Source organism: Somniosus microcephalus, chromosome 25 (assembly GCF_052327205.1).
Source record: "Somniosus microcephalus isolate GS21.2 chromosome 25, FLI_Smic_1.0, whole genome shotgun sequence".
Classification (NCBI taxonomy): Eukaryota; Metazoa; Chordata; class Chondrichthyes; order Squaliformes; family Somniosidae; genus Somniosus; species Somniosus microcephalus.
This window is the reverse complement of record NC_141011.1, coordinates 32,324,850-32,347,549: the sequence shown is the minus strand read 5'-3', so window position 1 is coordinate 32,347,549 and position 22,700 is coordinate 32,324,850. Positions and strand designations below refer to the sequence as shown.

Genomic DNA, 22,700 nt, shown 5'->3' with positions numbered 1-22,700 from the left:
GCATGCAGGTGCAGCAGGCGGTGAAGAAGGCAAATGGTATGTTGGCCTTCATAGCGAGAGGGTTTGAGTACAGGAGCAAGGATGTCCTGCTGCAGTTGTACAGGGCCTTGGTGAGACCACACCTTGAGTACTATGTGCAGTTTTGGTCACCTTATCTGAGGAAGGATGTTCTTGCCATGGAGAGAGTGCAATGAAGATTCACAAGGCTGATCCCTGGGATGGCAGGAATGACGTATGAGGAGAGATTGGGTCGATTGGGCTTATATTCGCTGGAGTTTAGAAGAATGAGAGGGGATCTCATCGAAACTTATAAAATTCTGACAGGTCTGGACAAACTAGATGCAGGTAGAATGTTCCCGATGGTCGGAGAGTCCAGAACCAGGGGTCATAGTCTAAGGATAAGGGGTAAGCCATTTAGGACAGAGATGAGGAAGAATTTCTTCACCCAGAGAGTGGTGAACCTGTGGAATTCTCTACCACAGAAGGCGGTTGAGGCCAAGTCTTTAAATATATTCAAGAAGGAGTTAGATATATTTCTTAGAGCTAAAGGTATCAAGGGATATGGGGAGAAGGCAGGTACGGGGTACTGAGTTTGGATGATCAGCCATGATCTCATCGAATGGCGGAGCAGGCTCGAGGGGCCGAATGGCCTACTCCTATCTTCTATGTTGCTATGAGGCTGGATGGTACTTTGGGTGAGAACATGGACTGTCCTTTCATCTGAGACCAACATTATAATATTCCCCAATCCTACATTACTCCACACTCTACTCGCTACATCACCAGAAATTCGGGTCGGGGGCTTCCCGCGGGTGCAAGCCCTCGACCTGCACTTACCTTGCGCGCCAGCAGTTGAGCTGTAGGGCCCCGTGGAATTCCGATCCGGGGCCTGGCCCAGCTGCCAGCACGCAGTGCTTGTGTATCCCAGGGGCGCAGTTAGTTCGATGCATCACCTGGGATCACGTGAGCCATGGGCAGCCAACCGGAGGAGGGAAAAGCCCATTCATAAGTCTGACAGGAAGACCTGTTAAGACTTATAAATACTATGGCCCCAAAATAGCAGTAAACCTTCAAATAATTTTTTTTTTTTTTTTTAATCACACTTTTTAAATAAACTATAAATTACATTAAATAACTATTTTAAACAATAATTTAAATTTTTGAAAAAAATTATTTTATATTCTAACGGGGCTAAAAATAAACTTACCTTGCTTTAAAGTATTTAAAAATAATAAACCTGTGGAAAAAATGTTTTAATTTTAATTAATTGACCACTTACCTTGTAAAAAGCAGGCCTTACGCCTGCTTTTTACATTTCTAAATCCTGCAGGCTTACCCTCCCGGGAAAACCTGCAAACAAAACCTAAGTTCAAAGCGCACGCGCAGCCTCTCCTGCGCGCGCGTTCGACCTCTGAACACCTTCGTTCAGAGGATCGGAAGTGCCAGTTTCCCACGCATGCGCAGTGCATGCAGAAAACCGGCACTTCCATTCGGCCTACGGGTGAGTACCCCGTGCGTACTCACCCGTGGAGACCCGAATTTCTCTCACTGTTGTATTTGGCCTCCAGAGCTAAGCTCACTCATGGGTCCTTCTTTGCCCCTCTGACTACCTTTTTAAATTTACATTTTTGGAGGTTCCTGTATTATTATTAGTCATTTTCCTGACCTTTCTCCCTTTAAGTATTCCAAAGCTTGTTTTTTTTGAGTTATTTGGTATTGTATTGTTAATCCAGTTAGAGTCATGTTTGTTTAGTCTGCACTTAGTCCTCAGTACATTATTGATCTTGCATGCCCAGTGGTATCTACTGAAAGACATTCCATTTGTTCCAAATGGAAGTTTCATTGAGTACTGACCCACCCCCTTTTGATTTTGTTAAAGTGGTTCTCTTATTCACTTGAAGTTGGCCCTTTTAAAGTTGTATAGCTACTTACTGATTGGAATATTAGTTTATCCCAAATCATGTTAAAGTTAATCATGTTGTGATCACTGTTACCCAGGGATGCCACGATGTCCATTCACAGTACGCTCTTTGGGTCACTTGTCATTAGCAGGTCAAGATATACGTCACTTTTCGAGGCATCCCTAATGCACTGGGTCAGAAAGCAGTCATGCATTGCACATACGAGTTCTTTTTCCTGACCACTTGGGAATGTCTAGCTTTATGAGGTTGGCTAAAGGCTCCCATTGGTCAGAACTTTCTGTTTCCACATACCTTCCTTCCTTCTTCATAGAACAACCTGTTCTCCATTTTGCTTCAAGCTGGGGAGGGGGGAGGGGGTCTATAGCAAACCCCTAGATTTAGCTTTGCTATCTTTTCACTACATATACCCAGCCAGGATCGCTTGTTGAGGTGTTTACCCTGTATCCTTCTTTTATCTCTCACATGACCCTGACATCTGGAGCTGCTCCATCCATCTCCTTTTCTGTCTAGTCTGTCCTTTCTGAACATTCTAAACACTTGGAAGTGTCGGCTTGACCCAGTTGGTAGCACTCTCGTGCCTTTGGGCCAGAAGGTTGCGGATTCAAAACTCAGTCCAGAGCTTGAACATATAATCTAGACTGGCACATTAGTGCAGTACTGAGGGAGTGCTGCACTGTCAGAGGTGCCCTTTTTTGGAGGAGACGTTGAACCAAAGCCTCCTCTGTCCGTTCAGGTAGACGTAAAAGATCCCACAGCACTATTGGAAGAAGAACACAGAGTTCTTCCAATCTCTTAACAAACATTCCTCGCTCAACTTCTGAAGGGCAATTAGGGATGGGCAATAAATGCTGGCCTTGCCAGCGATGCCCACATCCCATAAACGAATTTAAAAAAACCTAACTCAAACAAAAAAAACTCCTCATTAGCTACTTATGGGATCTTGCTGTGTATACATTGGGCTGTCGTGTTTGCTTACCTAAATTAGCTGTGAACATGCCCAAGGACGTCAAAAGAGCTATAAAAATGCAAGTTCTTTCTTTCTTTTGTACTTGGCTCTATCACTGGGGGTTAACCATGTTTCCGAGATACCGATCACATCATAGTTTTCAACTGCCGTAACAGCCCCACATTCAGTTACCTTGTTACAAAGGCTTCTAACACTTGTCTCTGCATCTTCGTAGAATAAGCCTGCCCTTCAAAACATTCCTTTCTCTATTAATATCATTAATTTCCCCACTTTTTGTTCTGTCTTGTTTATTTCCCCTCCCCCCACCTAACTAGTTCAAATCCTCTCCCATTGCCCTATTTGCCCCGTGTACAATGATACTGCTGCATATATGGGGGTAGTGAATTTCCCCTGCCCTAGAACCTGTCCCAATTTCCTAGGAATCTGAAACACTCACTTCTACACTACGCTAAAGGGATCAAGGGATATGGGGAGAAAGCAGGGACAGGGTACTGAATTTGGATGATCAGCCATGATCGCATTGAATGGCAGAGCAGGCTCGAGGAGCCGAATGGCCTACTCCTATCTTCTATGTTTCTATGTTATCTCTCTAGCCATGAGTTGATCTGTCTGTGTGTTTCTGCTTAAGTGGTCCAGTGTGTGGCATCAGGAATAATCCTGAGATGACTTCCCTTATCCTGGAGCCTGGGAGGTAACACACCATTTGGGACTCCTGGTCGTATCTGGAAAATTACGCTATCTATCCCCAGATATAAATCCTTCACGAGTACTAACACACAACTGTAGCCATGGACATGGTCTTCACTCTAACCCACATCTGTATCGGTTCCTTCCTGCATCCTCTTGCTTCCCCTTTCAGACAATCGACCACTTCTACCCCTCTGCTTCACTATTCTCTCAATCTGTGGCAAGACCAGCTTCTGGATTGGGTTGTCCAGGAACCTTTGCTCCCATAGAAGTTGCTGCGTGAACTGATCCACCAGCTCAGCGTTCCTCTGCTCAAGTAACACAACCTTCCGACACTTGATACACCTCCTGGAGATTCTGCAGATCCAAGAAATCCCATATGATGCAGGCCACATGCATCATGAGTCTCGCTCCTGACCCTGACACTTCTATACCCTCAGCTGCTGTGTTACTCACAAATGTCAGAGCCGCAGCTCATTTTCTTGCTCACCTGTTCTTGCTCTGATGGTTTTTGTCCATTTTTTATCTTTAATGTCTTACTGCTTTAACACAATTTTTAAATACCTTTTATAACCTTATCGCTCTAAATACACTAGTTTAACTTATCCCTTTAAATATTATTTCACAATATTTGTAATCTAACTATCTTTAAGACTATCAGAAAGAAAGAAAGACTTGCATTTTTATCGCGCCTTTCACGACCACCGGACGTCCCAAAGCGCTTTGCAGCCAATGAAGTACTTTTTGAAGTGTAGTCACTGTTGTAATGTGGGAAATTAGTACATTTAAGTTGTCTTAAATGTACTAACTCTCACACATTCTGCTTTTACAAAAAAAAAATGCAACAAAAAAGTATTCCATTAACTTTCACTCAGTGGCTACCATATCCACTGCAGACCTAATATGCGAATCTTCCCATTTAATACAGTTTAGAGAAAATAAATTAAAATGTAATAATATTTGAGAAATTACCAACTTGAAAAGAAAGTTACTGAAGGCAGCACCTTGACAGTGAAACATCAAGCCCAGAACCCCTCAGACCTGTTTAAGGCAGGTGACGGATTTTATTTGTTTTTATGGGATGTGGGCGTCGCTGGCAAGGCCAGCATTTATTGCCCATCCCTAGTTGCCCTTGAGAAGGTGGTGGTGAGCCGCTGCCTTGAACCGCTGCAGTCCGTGTGGTGAAGGTACTCCCACAGTGCTGTTAGGGAGGGAGTTCCAGGATTTTGACCCAGCGACGATGAAGGATCGGCGATATACTTCTAAGTCAGGATGGTGTGTGACTTGGAGGGGAACTTGGAGGTGGTGGTGCTCCCATGCGCCTGCTGCCCTTGTCCTTCTAGGTGGAAGAGGTCGCGGGTTTGGGAGGTGCTGCCGAAGAAGCCTTGGCGAGTTGCTGCAGTGCATCTTGTAGATGGTACACACTGCAGCCACGGTGCGCCGGTGGTGGAGGGAGTGAATGTTTAAGGTGGTGGATGGGGTGCCAATCAAGCGGGCAAGTTTGTCCTGGATGGTGTCGAGCTTCTTGAGTGTTGTTGGAGCTGCACTCATCCAGGCAAGTGGAGAGTATTCCATCACACTCCATCACATTCATCTGCTTTGCACTAGATTGGTAACCATTCAGGTTTCAGCAGGATGAAAGTCCCATGTAATTAATTTAGAAACCTGTCTACAGCAAGCTGATTGTTTAATTAAAGTGACCAGAAGTGTTTATCTTTCCTAGAATAAGCAGCCTGATGATTTACTGGGTAAGCGTACTTTATATCTCGTACTGAACCATTTGTCTTGTGTAGGCCTAGAGGATGGGTGTTAGCGGGCTATTGAAGGGAACACTAGCATAGTGGTTATGTTACTGGACTAGTAATCCAGAGGCCTGGACTAATGATCCGGTGATATACAAGAGTTCAAATCCCACCATGGCCGCTGGGGAATTTAAATTCAATTAATTAAATCTGGAATAAAAAAAACCTAGTATCAGTAATGGTGACCGCAAAACTACTGGATTGTCGCAAAAACCCATCTGGTTCACTAATGTCCTTTAGGGAAGGAAATCTGCCGTCCTTACCCGGTCTGGCCTATATGTGACTCCAGACCCACAGCAATGTGGTTGACTCTGAAATGGCCCAGCAATTCAGTTGTATTCAAGAAGGCGGCTCACCACCATCCTCTCGAGGGCAATTAGGGATGGGCAATAAATGCTGGCCTTGCCAGCGACGTCCACATCCCACGACTGAATTTTAGAAAAAAATTCGACCAGTTAAGTGGGGGTAGGGACATCCACGATTCCAGTGAGGCTTTTTGGGTAGATTTCCCTACTTTGGCCAGGGATGTTGAGACCACTGATAGACCCCCTCCTACTTCCAAACCTCACTTGAGATCAGCTTTCCAGGCCTGTCTAGCTTAGCTTAGGAGTGCAATTGGCCACATTTTTCTCTTTTATTTAAAATAACTCTTGTCCATTTCTGAACCAGCAGTGTTGGACAAAGAGATAGGAATAGACATAAGAGCTAAGCAGTTATTCAGCTCACATCCAATTGTTACATCAAGCCAGCTGTTATAATGTGCTTAATGAGGAAAGCCTGCAGAGCTTGGCAACTGATCAGTATATTATTTTGAACTAACCTTGCAGAAAATTCAAAGCTGTCTAGGCAAGAACATGTTGGTTTGAATTTTTAAAACAATGCGAGGCAGCAGGCTCCTTGCCTGAAGAGAATTTTGTCAGATCTAGCCTCTGGTTACCAACATGCCAACCACAGTAACGCTCGTGTGTCGGCACAATCATCTTGGGCCTTTACATTAAACTGGAGCGCAGGAGTGACTCACTTCTCCAGCATGCTCCAATTCATTTGTTCTTTCTCGGGCTACTAGGTAAGATGGCTCGTGATGAAGAAAGAATGGAGGGGAAAAGAAGTGAACATCGCAGAGTGTGTGGGCGTGGTAGAGGCTGAGCTTGAAAGTCGCAAACTGTCTCAAGCACCTCGGGACGCTTTACTACGTTAAAGGCACTATATAAATGCAAGTTGTTGTTGTATTTCTGGCACAGATCTTTCCCGGTCGGTTGGTGAAGGCCGGTAAAGGCCAGCGCTCAGCTCACCTGTCGGGAGAACCACAACTGCTGGCAGCTGTGGCTCAGTGGGTAGCACACTCGTCTCTGGGTCAGAAGGCTGTGGGTTCAAGGTCCCACTCCAGAGGCTTGAGCACATAAAGCTAGGCTGACACTCCCAGTGCAGTGCTGAGGGAGTGCTACACTGTCGGAGGTGCCGTCTTTCGGATAAGAAGTTAAACCGAGGCCCCGTCTGCTCTCTCAGGTGGACGTAAAAGATCCCATGGCACTATTTCGAAGAAGAGCAGGGGAGTTCTCCCCGGTGTCCTGTCCAATATTTATCCCTCAACCAACATAACAGAAACAGATTATCTGGTCATTATCACATTGCTGTTTGTGGGAGCTTGCTGTGCGCAAATTGGCTGCCGCGTTTCCTACATTACAACAGTGACTCCACTTCATTGGCTTTAAAGCGCTTTGAGACGTCCGGTGGTCGTGAAAGGCGCTATATAATTGCAAGTCTTTCTTTCTTTCAAAGTGTTTATATTTGCCAACCAAGGGTAGCAGCTGCCTGCTGTAGACGACCATCCTGCCACCGGAGTTGTGATGCAAAGGGGCTGATAGGAGAGGACCACGCCACATCCGCTGTGAAACCGGCTTTCTTCCATAATTGTAAAAGAAAAGAACTGAAAACATGCAGTGTTTTACACACTGTTGTTTCAATCTGATCCTGCCTTGTTCTGCTGGAAGGCAGAACGAAAATATCTGCTTCCTGCTGCACCTTGGCTGCACATGCTACAGAACATGACTGCGTGAAATACACAAGAAACTGTCAACAGGAATCTGGCTAAAGAGCCTCACCAAACAGCTGAAAGTGTTCTACTCTCATGAGCAGGTCGGGTGAGGCTTTTCGAAACTTATCGTGAAGCCGACAGGCTTCGAATTTCATCGGTTTCCTTTGGAAAAATCTCCCTCAAGCTGTATTGGTGCAGGGGTTACGGGGATCGGGTGGGATATGTGTCGGTGCAGGCTCGATGGGCCGAAATGGCCTCTATCTGCACTGTGAGGTTTCTGTGATTCTGTGAAGCTGACCCATTACAAAGGCAAACACAAGCACAGCTGCTGTCCCCTGCCTCTCACTTGGACCGCATTGATTCCGAAAGATATCTAACCCCCGCCCCCACCGTCATTGCGCAGGGGCTGACAGTGCATAAGCCAGTAAGTGACTCTGTTAGCAGGTTGAGTTATGAGCCTTGGGTGCAGCATGCATCATTGTTTGACGTGCCTTCTCCTTTATGCAGCTGCGGAGATGCTAAAAACAAGTCCGTGTGAAAGACAGACGTGCATCCAATCATGAGTAAAAATAGTGCTATAGATATGCATGGGGTAAGGATGCCTGGATCTCAAATAGGCTTGAAAGTATAGTCCAAAAAAATGGTGAAAACCATTTGGCTGCTGAATTCTCTTTGAAGATATTATCACATACTCATTTTCTTCTTTAGATTTAATTTAAAGATGATGTACAAAATACATAGGGACTTTTACAATCAGGTATTACTGATTTCCACTGATAAATTGCCAGATTTTAAAAAAAAACCTGATTTCCTCAAAATTTCAGGGGACACATACCCTGAATTTTCCCCATTGTTTCCTTCCCAAAAATCAGGTCGGGGAGATGTGTGAGCGTCAACATCCGTGACTCCACATGCACACTGCACTGAGGTACTGACGCGATGAACATGCATCGCTTGTCTCGATTTGCGGCAGGCAGGAAACTAAACAAAGGCTGTGCGATTTGGATTTTTTTTTTTTTTTTTTTTTTAAGGAACCTGGATTTTTTTAAATATTCGTTCACGGGACGCAAGCGTCGCCGGCAAGGCCAGCATTTATTGCCCATCCCTAACTGCCCTCGAGGAGGTGTTTGATGAGCCGCCTTCTTAAATACAACTGAGTGACTCGCTCGGCCATTTCAGAGGGCAGTGACGAGTCAACCACAATTGCTGTGGGTCTGGAGTCACACGTAGGCTGTGAGGACGATATTCTTTAAACTACAGGGGATGTCAGCCTTTCACTCCTAGTTGGGGAAGGAGCAAGGACAGCAACACACTGCCACAGTTACTACGCTGACACTCCTCTGCAGAATGAGGCCATCAATCAAAGGCTGACTCAAGTCACGCACCAAGGCACTGATTACTAAAAGCAAGATCACCACTGTCCTCCTGTGCATAAATCGTCAAAATGTTTTAATATCCCACCATCACAGTGGCAGGTTAAGCGTCTAGTGCCACAACTATTCTTCAATTTTAGTTTTAATTTTTATAAAACTATCGAGGGGTTAAGTGAGTCTGATGGTGAGCCGCACAAAAGTGGTGTCCCCGAGAGCTAAACTTCAACTCATCCAAAATTCAGCTGCACACAGCCTATCCCACTCACCCATCACCCCTATGTTCTACGACCTACATTGGATCTCGGTCCTCCAACGCCTCAAGTTTAAAATTTTCATCCTCATGTTCCTTAATGGCTTCGCCCCCCCTCCTTATCGCTGCAATCTTCTCCAGCCCTAGGCAGCACGGTGGCATAGTGGTTAGCACTGTTGCCTCACAGCGCCAGGGACCCGGGTTCGAATCTGGCCTCGGGTGACTGTCTGTGTGGAGTTTGCACATTCTCCCCATGTTTGCGTGGGTTTCCTCCGGGTGCTCCGGTTTCCTCCCACAGTCCAAAGATGTGCGGGTTAGGTTGATTGGCCATGATAAATTGACCATTAGTGTTAGGGGGATTAAAATATGTGGGGTTATGGGGATCGGGTGGGATGTGTGTCGGTGCAGGCTCGATGGGCCGAAATGGCCTCTATCTGCACTGTGGGGTTTCTGTGATTCTGTGAAAACCATCTGAGAACTCTATATTCCTCCAACTCTGGCCTCCTGTGCATCCCTCTCTCCTTTTGCTCCACCACTGGCGGCCGTGCCTTCAGCCTCCTAAACCCTGAGCTCTGGAATTCCCTCCCGAAACCTCTCCCTCTCTCCACCTCCCTCTCCTTTGAAATCCTCATTAAAACCCACCTCTCTGACGAAGCTTTTAGTTATCCCTCCTAATCTTTAGCTCGGGTGTTGAGTTCTGTCCGATTATGTTAAAGGCGCTATATAAATGCAAGTTATTGTTGTCATTTAGCCTGACTGTACAGCTTTTAAGTTCCTCGCTAGTTTTCTTGGATTTTAGTGATGTTCAAAATAAAACCTGATTTTCCTCGGAATCTACTTGGGCTTTTTGAAGTCCAATTTCCCCCCCCCCACTGATTCTCTCCCATTCTTCACATTAAAAATAAAACATGAATCCCACCCCCCTAAAAAAAAGGCTTTAAAACTGGCAATAAAAACTGACTTTAACGGTGCTTAAAAATACAGCAAGAGCAGGAGAAGCAGTTAAACCCACGTGTATATAAAACAACTGGCTGTTGTGAAGAGATGCTACCATAGCCTGTGTCAAAAGGACGTTCTGGACACTGCTGCTGGCCAATTTAACAGATCAGAAGTCACTTAGCGTGACTGATCTTGGGAACTCCTAGTATACACACACAAACTGCCTGTTGGCAGCACGAACCAAATGTAGCATTTTATATGGAGATTGCTATAGCTTAGTCTAAACATTGACAGATTGCTTTTTTATATAAAGGGTTTGCAAAGGTCCAGCTGTTGGCCTCTGTTGTCTGGTTCTATAATTAACAACAACTGGATCAAGTGCCGCAGTGGAGGAAAACCATCTTTTGAGGTGACTGGGTGTAGCCGGGTGAGGTGTTAGCACCGCCTCATTGCTGTTCAAGTCAGGGCTGCCTGCTGTCTGCAACCGCACTGCAACATAAAGGGGCAAAACTCATTGTTATTTATCGCCACTGACCTGAGCCGAAGTTACTGAAATAAACACCGGCCACACACCCAAACAAATTATATTTAGTCGTCTCCATGCTTAATCTCAAATTGAGATTAAGGATTCTTTTGTTTCTGTACAAACAGCTCAGCATCATGTAGTCATGCTCCAGTGCAACCTACATTAACCACTGCCTCCATTAATCTTGCCCGGAGGGATGGATTTCAAAACCCTAGCAACTCCGGTCTGTACACCTTCCTCGGGGAAATCAGCAGCCGTGTAAGTAGTAATTCCTTGTTCTGATTACAGTGCTGGATATTAGTTTCATATCAGTTTGACGGTCCGCGTTTTTGCTATACTTACACTTCAATGGGCTGGCATTAAACAATCTTAATTACAGACCAGCACAGTTACACTATCACCATACAACACTCCATCATGCACTTTCCTCATCTCCTCAGCACTCACATAACACTCCTGTCTTGCAGTAGAGAAACAAGCATCCATATGCAAGAATGATATGAAAACATTGCTGCAATTTGACTGGGGTGAAAAGCCTCTGTCGAATATATCCCTCACTGTGACCATTTTATTAACTGCTGCAATAGAATCACTGATAAACTTCATGTGCGAATATCTCTCTGTCAGATACCGCAGCTACACGATGCTCGTCTCCCTGTTCACAGGCTCACTCACGGCCATCCAGTCTCTCGCGCAGGAGCTGTCTCACAAATCCCCCAGATCACGGGGTACTGAGCGGTCTGTTGCCCCCCAGGTGCCGAGTGCAGTGAGTGGAGAAGATTCTGAAAAGGGATGATAAGCAGTCCGAAGACACGGTCCACGTTGGAACCAATGACAAAAGGAAAGGACAGGTTGGCAGCCTTGCAAAGGGAGTTTGAGGTATTAGGTGCGGGACTAAAAAGCAGGATTTCCAGATAGTTGGCAACTTGCAAAGGACAGGTAGTGCTCGAGTAATTTCACTGAATTTATTGAGGAAATCACAGAGCGATAAACAAAGGGAATGCAGTGGACGTTCCAAATATGGATTTTGAGAAGGAACTTGATAAGATGCCACGAAAGAATTGTTATGAAAATGACTGCAGGTGGTATTAAAGGAAGTGTAGTAATATGGATAGCGGAATGCCTAGGGGACAGAATGCAAAAGGTCGGGGGCCAGGGATGGTTTTCATTTCTATAAATGATTTGGGAATAGGCGCAAGAGGAATAATGATATCAAGTTCGCAGAAGAGTGCAATTAGACCAGGTGGCTCATGTGGAGAAAACACTGGTGCAGACTTGATGGGCGAGATGGCCTGTTTTTCTGCTATAACATTCTGTGGGGCTTGTCATCCTCTGCCTATAGCTCCATATGGCCTGGGTACTGGGACGCTAGGCAGAGGAAATTGGAGCAGAGTCCCATGACGCCGGCTCTCTGCTTGAGCATCCCTGATTATAATCGCTCAACCATTGGTGGCCGTGCCTTCAGTTGCCTAGGCCCTAAGCTCTGGAATGCCCTGCCTAAACCTCTCTGCCTCGCTACCTCTCTTTCCTCTTTGACCAAGCTTTTGGTCACCTGCCCTAATTTATCCTTATGTGGATCGGTGTCAAACTTTGTGTCTTAAAATACACCTGTGCAGCAGCTTGGGACGTTTTACTACGTTAAAGGCGCTATATAAATACAAGTTGTTGTTGTTGCTTCCTTTGTGCTTGACACACACATTTTCAGGGGCCTCCCCGGTGTGGGTGGGAAGGTCCTACCATGAAAGGAGCAGGTAAGCAACATGAGAGTGATGCAACCTGCCCTTATAATTGAGTTCTTTCAGCGCCGGTACCATTCTGACAAATCTGCACTGTAGCCTCGTCCAAGGCTAATATATCTTTCCTGAGGTGTGCTGGCCAAAACTGTACACAGTTCTCCAGATGGGGTCTGGCCCAGGCTCTGTACAACTCAAGCATCACTTCCTCACTTTTATTGTTCCACCCCTCTTGAGATAACGGCCAACATTCAATCTGAAAAGGAGCTGCCACCAGCATCCAGACACTTGAAGTAAGTTTTTAACTTTCTATCTCAGGAGCAGCAGACCGCCACTGTGAGGCTGGAGGCCATTTTACTATCGGTCAGGATTTTGCACTGGTGCACAGGCCTTGAAGGCCCATAGCGTTGCTCATTCCCAGAGAGTATTCCCATCTGGTACTCATTCCCAGGGCAGTATTCATGCCTGGTACTCATTCCCAGAGAGTATTCCATCTGGTACTCATTCCCAGACCGTATTCGTGCCTGGTATTCATTCCCAGAGAGTATTCCCATCTGGTACTCATTCCCAGGGCAGTATTCATGCCTGGTACTCATTCCCAGAGAGTATTCCCATCTGGTACTCATTCCCAGGGCAGTATTTGTGCCTGGTACTCATTCCCAGGGCAGTATTCGTGCCTGGTACTCATTCCCAGACCGTATTCGTGCCTGGTACTCATTCCCAGACCGTATTCGTGCCTGGTACTCATTCCCAGACCGTATTCGTGCCTGGTACTCATTCCCAGGGCAGTATTCGTGCCTGGTACTTATTCCCAGGCAGCCTTCCTATCTGGTGCTCATCCAGCCGAGTTAAACACAGAAAACCAACCAGGTTCAGCTAAGGTCAGGTCAAGGTGCGTATCAGCCTCCTCTTGTGTGCGGAGAGGAAAATCAGCCCCTATGACTGTCCTGTACAAACCCTCAACAGTCTCCTCTTCCTGTCCTATATGAACTCTCATCAACCTTCCATTGCTATGATGGGAGATGGCTCCTTTAGATGGTTTGCTTTTAAAAATAAATCAGTTGAAACATCGGTTAAAAACAATACATTGCAAAGTTATCAACAGGGTTTGTTTTGCACCTACCTGTAACAGAGTCTGTGGAGATTTGATTGAAGACCATCAGAGAGGCCATGGGGGAGAAGAGAGACAAGAGCAGGTTAACACAGTCACCTAATTTAATTGGGAACATTCATCTGTAATGAGATGTGATCAAGTTAAGTAGACCCTTGTGACCCAGCCTACTTACATTTTTGCCTATATGAAGTATTCAAACCACAAGCAAGCGGAGGGTGAATTTACACGACCAATACAGCATTGGTGCAATGCGGGTTTGCTTCACACTGCTGCTGCAGTTAGAAAGTAAATGCAGCCTGAATCCGCTGTCCAGGTCCAACTTGATACAATTCTGAATTAGAGCGAGAGTCCTGAAATTCCCTGGAGAAGGGAATCTCACTTCGGAGTCAGGTTGGGCTTTGACACTCGAGTTACACTCCTCAGTTAGTGCCAGTGTGACGTGGCTTCGGTTTCATAGGGACGCTAAACTCGTGGACTGTGAACGCGCCCTTGCACCCCTTAAATGACGGATTTGGGTCGGCAATATTGTAGGGGTGAAAGGGCACTACAAAGCATGCACCGCAATCCTGCTCACGGGTCGTGGCTGGAACGTCCCAAATCTGCAGCCAGAACATGATGGCTGGTGTTGGCAGCGGCGGTGTTGGCACTGCCACCAGCGGTTCCGCTGCCTCGGGGGGAAAACCACATCCTGGGTGCTCGATAGCACTGCCACTGGGGTTGAGCTGCCATCGGCTGTAACAAGCAGTGCCAGTATCTGCTATTTCCTCTAGTGCCGTTAGCTTTACACGGCCAATTTTACCCATCAGTACTACCGGCGGGAGGCCTCGCCTGTTGGCCACATATATCAGGAAATGGTGGGCATACACTCCAGCCATTAATAGGTGGGTGGGGCTCCTCCTCACCGGTAGCACCTCACATCAGCCCCGAAGCTCCTCATGAAATTTTGGAGTGACCTACGGTCTCTCCTGCTTTTATTTGTAGGGGACCATTAATTGTAATTTATTAGATTCAGCTGTAAGATTACAGAACACTGCAGTATTGCTTTAGGAGAAGTGGATTCTCTGTAGTGGATGTCCATTAGAAGCATTAACCCAACAGCTTCAGTACCATCTGAGGCAGACAGTGATCTCATTCCATTTTGCTATTTAAATCAATAACTCTTGTAAGTAAGGACTAATTAACCCATATAATGTTGCCTCCCTGGGGAGTACTTTCTACTGGTCGGCGCTTCTGCTGTACAAGTCTATTAACAAATGTTTCATGCAACTTGTTCCATCAGTTTCCCTTGTATGGACTCATTCGGTGTCAAACATCGAGCATGCGCAAACTTCCCTCTGATTGCACAGTACCAGTTTCGAGCAGGAGAAGACCCTCGGTCCATCTGGCCCACCTATCCACAGTATTCCCTTGGTGCACTTCCAACAACACTGAATGCCATTTGTTGACAGGAACCTGTCTAATTCCTTCTTGAAAGCCATTAAGGATTCTTGTTCCACCACCATCATTGTAAACTCTCTTTGGGCAGTGATTCTGAAGTTACTTATCAGGACACACTCTCTCCCATTGGTGACAGAGCTCTCAGCCATAGCCTTGTTCTCTGGAACTCTATCCCTAAATCCCTCTGCCTGGCTGCCTCTCTCTCTGCCTTGAAAGTTCCCTCCAAGCCTAGCACCATAACCATGTGTTCAACTCTTCTATTACTGCTCACCGCCTGCTTCTCCTCAGCCAAGAACCTGGGGACGAGATTGCATACGAGCTAGATAAATGCATGCCATTAATGTTATTGAGTCTACCATCATCCCCAGCTCCCTTTCAGCTTCATCTCCAGCCGGTTCTACGCCAGCCACAATATGTGTTTCCCACTTTTCCTTCCAATGCAGTTTATGTAGCTCACATAAATGACAATGTGCCCCATCCACTTTTATGGGAACTTCTACTGTGTTATGAGCTCAGGATGTCCCAAAGTGCTTTACAACCAATGAAGTATTTTTTTGAAGTGTAGTCACTGTTGTAATGTAGGAAACGCGGCAGCCAATTGGTGCACAGCAAGCTCCCACAAACAGCAATGTGACAATGACCAGATAATCTGTTATAGTGATGGTAGTTGAGGATAAATGGGGAGAACTCCCCGGCTCTTCTTCAAATAGTGACGTGGGATCTTTTACATCCACCCGAGAGGGCAAACGGAGCCTCGATTTAACGTCTCATCCGAAAGACGGCACCTCCAACAGTGGAGCACTCCCTCAGTACTGCACTGCAGTGTCAACCTAGATTTTGATAATGCTCTAGGTAATGAGGGTCCATTTAATTTTGGTGCAACATTTTACAGTCCATCTAGATAATGCATGCTACAACAAATGATTTCCGGACCCCTTGAGCATTTCTATTGATACAGATCGTTCGATGCTTATATCTAAACAGATCAGTTTGATATTTTCTGTTCTGAGGCCTCTCCACCGAAAGTGTTAACCCGTCTTTTCATTTTCCAGATGTTGAGAGAGATATTCTACTGTTATTTCAGTTTAATTGTTAACATTAACTAACCATCATAATCCAGTCAGAATTTCAAGCTATCCTGAATTCGGAAATGTAAAATAGCATCCTTCTCAAATACCATCCTCCTTTCAACTGAATGCCTCTGATAAATACACTAATGAAGACTTCTTTGATCGGGGATTAGCTCCTGGTGGGTTTAAAGGGGACAAAAATGCATTCTAATAAAAGCAAGTGTCTGTAGGGATGCGGTTTGTTTGTGTACGTCCAATCATTTTAGATCCCATCCGGTGTATCCTAATCAACGTTCCCTCTAAGCTGTGCGGCCTAATGGGAAAGGTCCTGTGCAGCCTGCTCACCGGCATTTATATTAAATTTCTGCGCATGCGCAGTATTCACAAAGGGACCGTGCATTAAAAGAAACAGGCCGTGCAGAAAAAAAACGCAGCTTACAGGGGACATTGTCCCTAATGTGCTTCTTCCCTCCCCCCCACGATTCTCATCCATTCCTGAAGATGGTAACTCCCACTCCTGTACTTCATTCAAGGGGCCAGTTTGCACATTTGAACCAAGTCTGCTCCTGTTCCAACATCCGCCGACGTACACTCTCCAGCAGAGGTCACTGGCCAGCAATTATAAATGTGAAACTTTTCGGATTTTATCACCATCTTGGCTCATGGGCGCGGAGGCCATTTGGAGGCCCCCCACCCCAAAACCAACACTATTCCAGCTGTGATCATGGATTCCTGATCAAATTAAAAAGAGCGATGTCGGAGTTATAAACAAATCCAAAATAATCTTTTGAAGATTTACCCTTCACATACACACAGACACGTGCGTACATATTCAGGGACAGGCACACTGACATATGCAAGCGCACACATGTACACAGGACGACATGTGTGCACATACACACTCACGCTATCCATTTTCATTTGACGTGTGTGTGTGTCTGTGCATCTGCACATCTGTACCATGCGTGTGTGCAGGTACATGTGTGCAGATACACAGACACGCACACACGTATGCCACTGACACCTAGACACACGTGCACCGTTGAGGCCTGCTCACACACGCATGCATGCACAGAACAACAAATCCAAAATAATCTTTTGAAGATTTACCCTTCACATACACACAGACACATGCGCACATATTCAGGACTGGCACGTGTGCACGTGCATATGTATGTACACATGACGACATACACACACACACTCTATATCTGCTACTGCTTTCCAGTCAGGTCACAGCCATCTGAATGGGTTACACCACTTGATTTCTCCCCACGCTCAGAAACACGTGGCAGAGTCTATTTTAATGGGAAATGGAACGGCCGACCATCTGGCAGAGGGAAGGGCAGCCGTGCAGAGCGCCTCATTAGAGGCTGAGCGAAGAACAGAAATTCAGCCAGATGTGTATTCAAGGCTGAGTTAAAGAGTGCTGTGGAATTTTCCTTTGATCTGATCTCTCTTTGCGTGCGTTCATTCTAGTTGCATGGATGTCAGGTTAACTGGGCAATTAAACGCTGCGGTCTGCTGTTAACTATTTCACTACGTACAATAACTAGCCTAGCAATTCCGAGCAGTTCGCAACTTGGATGGGATTTACATGGAGATGTCCTTGCAACTTCTGATATCCGCCAACTATCGCTTTATATCGGGAGCAAAAGGGAGATACACACCCGGCACACACCCGACAGCATCGGAATATCTACCCTTTGAATATATCGGGTGGAAGCCCTTTGGTTAGTGAACGGACTCCACCTACAATATTAACCTGTCTTTTTTTTCTTTGAGTCTGACGGGACCCGCTGTGTATTTCCAGCACCGTCTGGCTTTATTTTTTATTTTGCTCATCAGGTGAAAAAAAAAGTCTATCCAGTGTCATTTGTCCTGGGCTGGCAGTTCTTTATAAACAGTGTCGCTCTCTCTGGGCGAGTGAGTGGGGGGAGGGGGAGCACACAGATTTCCCAACAGGAAACGCAAGCTGCATTTTTTTCTTCTTTGTTGGGTTGGGGTGAGAGAAACTGTTCAGCAATTTTTGCACCTCGTGCAGATCAAACAAGCTGCGCGCTGGAGGTTGCCAACTCGGGCTGGATGGATTCCTGGAGATTTCGTCACGTGACCTCCTCCCTCCAACTGCCTCGCCCCCTCCAATTGGTCGCCCATTCGCACGGCACAACGAGCCAATTGGAAAGCGAAAGTGCTCTTCATTACCCGATTGGATGGTTCTTGACTTGTCAGTCGAACAACCTTTTCTTTCCCATCTTCAACATTTTTATAACCAATAAACAAAAATGTTGAAAGAAATTTTTTAAAGAAACGCTTCTATGATTTTTCTCCTGGGTTGCTGGCAGCAGTGACCTGGAAATTAATCTTCCAATTCCTGGAGACTCCAGGACAGTCCTGGAGGGTTGGCAGACCATGCGCACCCCCTGGTCTGGGGCACCATGCCAGCAGTGCCAGCCTCTTCCACCATTAAAACCAGTTTTACAGTAACAGGTTCTTTAAATTGCAGCAATGTGGGTGGCTGCGACCTTTATAATGGGCATCACAGTCGCCTGCTGCCTCTCTGTAGGGAATTGGTGAAACGCTATCATTTTAACAAAATAAATTACTGGTAAGGCTTCCCCCCCCCCCCCCAAAATTATTTTGTGTTTTGATCCCTGTGCGAAGTGATTCAGGTCCGATGTGGAAACTGAAGAAACAATGTGCTGATTCATTTGCTTGCCTGCCTTACACAGCAACCTCGTCCAGCCACTGTAAAAACGCTTGGCTCTGACTGTTCCCCAGCTGGTACCCTGGATTTTCTACCATGCCTGTCAAGAATCTGTCAGCTGTTATCTCATGAATCATAACTTCCTCTTTCCAGGACTTTAAACTACGAAGCTCCACAGACTGAACTCCCCAGTTTCGTACACAGTACGCTCCAACTTTCAATCCTACCACAGTGAGCAGTTGCTGAGTGGAAGCCACTCCCCACAGAATTGGGGGCAGAAAATCATCAAACCAACAATTCCGTTATGACAATAGGACCATTAAAACCATAGGACCAATAGACCATTAAAACCAGACCTACCAAGTCTGTTGCATTTGCCTGAAAACTCACATGAAATCACAATCTTACACCGTTCTACCTCAGGGTTACAATCTCAAACTGTGCGGAGGTTGCAAATGCAGTTCAATGCAGAGGAGGATGAAGTGCATTTTGGGATAAAGAGCAGAAAGGGAACTATACCCTAATTGGTAAGGTTTTTAACAAATTAAAGTAATAAAGAGATTTAGGGGGCAAATACATACAGTATAAAAAGGGCATAAAAAGGCAAATGGGATTCCGAGTTGTACACATAGACCGGAATTTTCCCCTAAAAAGGATGGGTTTGGAGCGTAGGGGCAGTTAAAGTGTTAAAAATAGGATTCCTGACCTGATCCCGCCTTCAACCCGTCCACTTCAGGTTTTGCGGGAGGGGGGCAGGCAACCAATCCGCTCCCAGGGGGCGTTACCCCATTTAAAATATTGTAATGAGGCTGGAAGTTTCTTCTTCCCCGTCCATTTTGTCTTTAACTGCCTGAGGACGGGGTTCAATTCGTGAAACCTGGCAGTTAAACCGAGGCAAGGACTGCTGCATCCAGGAGGTAAGTGGCTTTATACCTGCCTCCTGGATCCAGGGTCCCGACCATACCCCCCCCCCCCCACGATCGGAGATCACCTCAGGAGGCCTCCGATCACCTTCCCAGGCCTCTCCGCCCCCCCACCCCCCCTGGCCTCCTCTCCCCACAATGATGAGACCCTCTCCCCACCGCCCCCGCCCCTCCCCACTGCGATCCTTGGCCCCTGCCGATCCTCTCGCCGCCACCTCCCCGCTCTGATCCCGGCCAATTGCCGACCCCCCTCCTGCGATCCCTTCCCCGGACCGATCTCTCGCTTCTGAGGCCTACCCGCCCGCCACTAGCCAGCCTCTCAATCTGGCTGGTTGCGGGCGGGAATCCGAGGCCTCATATTCAAATCAGGCCCTGCCGTTAAAGTCAGCAGGGCCTGCGGGAAACTTCCCCCAACCCCCCGGCCCCCACCCCCAACCCCCAACCCGCCTCCCTTGAGAAAATTCCGGCCATAATAGTGAATATAAACACAAGTAGGTGATGTTGAATTTATACAAGACAATGGCTAGGCAACATTTGGAATTTCGCACACAGTTCTGATCACCCCATTAAAGAGCCATGGAAAAGATACCTCAAAGATTGGAATATCAGGAATGAGACGTCACAGCCATGAAGAAGACGTAAAAAACTGGGGCTTTCTTTCACCTGAACAGAGAATGGTAAAGGAGGAGGGAATCTAGTCGAGACTTTCAAAATAATGAAAGGTTTCGATAAGGTAAACAGTGAAAGACCGTTTGCTCAATTTGGCAAGTCAGTAGCAACGGAGAATAGACTCGGGATTAGCATTAAAAACAGAAAGGGGCGGCAAGAAGAAATATTTTCACACAGGGTTATTAGAACATGGGATGCTTTAGCACAGGTGGTTATTGAGGCAGAAAGTATAAAATCATTTAACAGGGAATTGGATCAGTATTTGAAAATGAAGAATATAAAAAGGGGAAAGGACAGGGATATATGATTTAGAGCAGGTAGCTCCAGTTGGAGAGCTAGAACTAGCACAGGTGCAATGGGCTGAATGGCTTCTTTCTGTGCTACTTCTCCCAATATGATAAGTGCACAATTTCTTAAGTTTAAATCCCACTGTCATATAACATATAACGGTTTCTATTTAAAAGCTAAAGTACAATTAGCCCAAGGCTCTCTGATCACCCGACACATCATTGACTGGTTCATTAGTTCCATTGGGCCCACTGCCTGCAGCTGAGCACAGTGGGGGAGGGGAGCAGTCAGCAGGGAAATATGTTTTACACAAACTCCAACCAATGTATTGTTTCAAAATATTTCAATTTTGTGTATTTGGTAACTGTGAGGTTGTAATTATTTTTTTAAATCACAATGTAAAGCGGGGGAACACGACTTAAGGGCTTTATAGGTTTACTTCAATATACAGGCCTAGAAATTCGAGGATACCGCGCCCGTTTCTCGGGTGCCAAATGGGCGTCTAAGCCTCCAATTGGTCGGGCAGGAAGTGCGCACTCATCACGAGCTGGAAGTGTCGCACCCGCCATATTGGTAAAAGAAAAAAAGGCGTCCAGGGCCTGCGCCTGAAACACGCCCTATTGGCTCAGCCTCCGTTTTTTTCATTATGTTTCTGTGAAGCATCTTGGGACATTTCTGTGAATTAAAGACGTTCTATAACTGCATGTTGTTGTGATTGCTGGAAAGAGTTTAGAGTTTGTTGCGGACACTGAAGACAATGGCTTTGGTCTTCCCAATGTTTAACTGGAGGAAATTGCGACTCATCCAAGACGGGATGTCACCACAGAGGCAGTGGGGGATGGGGGCGGGGCGGGGCGGGGCGAGGCTGGTGGTGGAGAGGTAGAACTGGGTGTCATCTGTTTATACGAGGAAGCTGAACGCATGGCTGCGGATGATGTCGCCAAGGGGCAGCATGTAGATGAGGAAGAAGAGGGGGCCAAAGATAGACCCTTGAGGGTCTGCAGAGGTAACAGTGCAGGGCAGGTGCGGGCGGTGGAGGTTGGGTGGGTGTAAAGAGAAGCCTTTGCTGGAGATGCTCTGGCTACGATTGACTAGGTAAAAGTGGAACCAAGCGAGGGCGGGCCCATCGAGCTGGCCAATGGAGGAGAGATGTTGGAGAAGGATGGTGTGGTCGACCATGTCAGATAGGAGAAGGACGGATGATACACCACCGGAACAGTCACAGAAGATGTAATTCAAGATTTCGGGCCATTTCGGTGCTGCAGCAGGTGTAGAAGTGGGATTGACAGGCCAAATGACCTTTTCAAGTTATTTTATTTTAAGAAATAGGCGCAGGAGTAGGCCATTTGGCTCTTCGAGCCTGCTCCGCCATTCAATAAGATCATGGCTGATCATCTACCTCATCTCCACTTTCCTGCACTATCCCTGTATCCCTTGATTCCCTTAATATTCAAAAATCTATCGATCTCTGTCTTGAATATATTCAATGACTGAGCCTCCACAGCCCTCTGGGGTCGAGAATTCCAAAGATTCACCACCCTCAGTGAAGAAATTATTCCTCATCTCAGTCCTAAATGACTGACCCCTTATTCTGAGACTGTGACCCCCCCCCTTGGTTCTAGACTCCCCAGCCAGGTTTATGTTGTACAGCAAGACGGTATCATAATACCAGCTGGTTTGTGGCAGTAAAAAATAAAGAACAGGAACAAAAGACGGGAGCTGCAACACTTCACCACTCTGAGGTGCTCCCGGAGCCTGCATGTCTATGTAAGCCACCTGAGCTTTGTTCCTGTGGTGTCGGATGTTATCCGAACCTTCGAGTCTGTCAATGCCTTTAACACTCTCCAAGGTACGTGCTGTTCTCCATCCTATCTGAACGCAGATGGCTAATGAGAGTTCAAACATTGCCCGGGACTCACCCGCTGCTGTATCAGTGCGTGCTTATGCTCCATTTCCCTTTTCTCTACCGCAGAGTCAATCACAAGCTGGTCCAGCTGAATAGGGGCACAAAGCGAAAGATCTGTTAGTCTGTACACCCAGCAGGATTCAAAGATTTTATCAGTATGGGAAAAAAAAAATCACAGCAGCTTTGTCCTAAACATCTATCGAAAATCCAAAGCAAAATAAAAATGACAAGATCATGAACATATTTTGAATCATTCCTCAAATTTAAAGAAAGCTGTTTTACATTTTGAGAGATAACCTTGCAAAACTAGTAATCGGTCGACTTCCATTAGAATTATTCTGAGCTTCCCGTG

The 22,700-nt window shown here is 46.2% G+C and overlaps 1 protein-coding gene across 1 annotated transcript in view; it reads right to left on the bottom strand.

Annotated features, from left to right (window-relative positions):
* LOC147100641 (arf-GAP with coiled-coil, ANK repeat and PH domain-containing protein 3-like) overlaps positions 1-22,700 on the bottom strand; it is a 378,922-nt gene that overhangs the window by 73,391 nt on the left and 282,831 nt on the right. Inside the window, exon 9 of the mRNA XM_085967110.1 lies at positions 22,362-22,436. Within this exon, the coding sequence (XP_085823236.1) occupies positions 22,362-22,436 (75 nt within the window). The remainder of the gene's footprint in view (positions 1-22,361; positions 22,437-22,700) is intronic.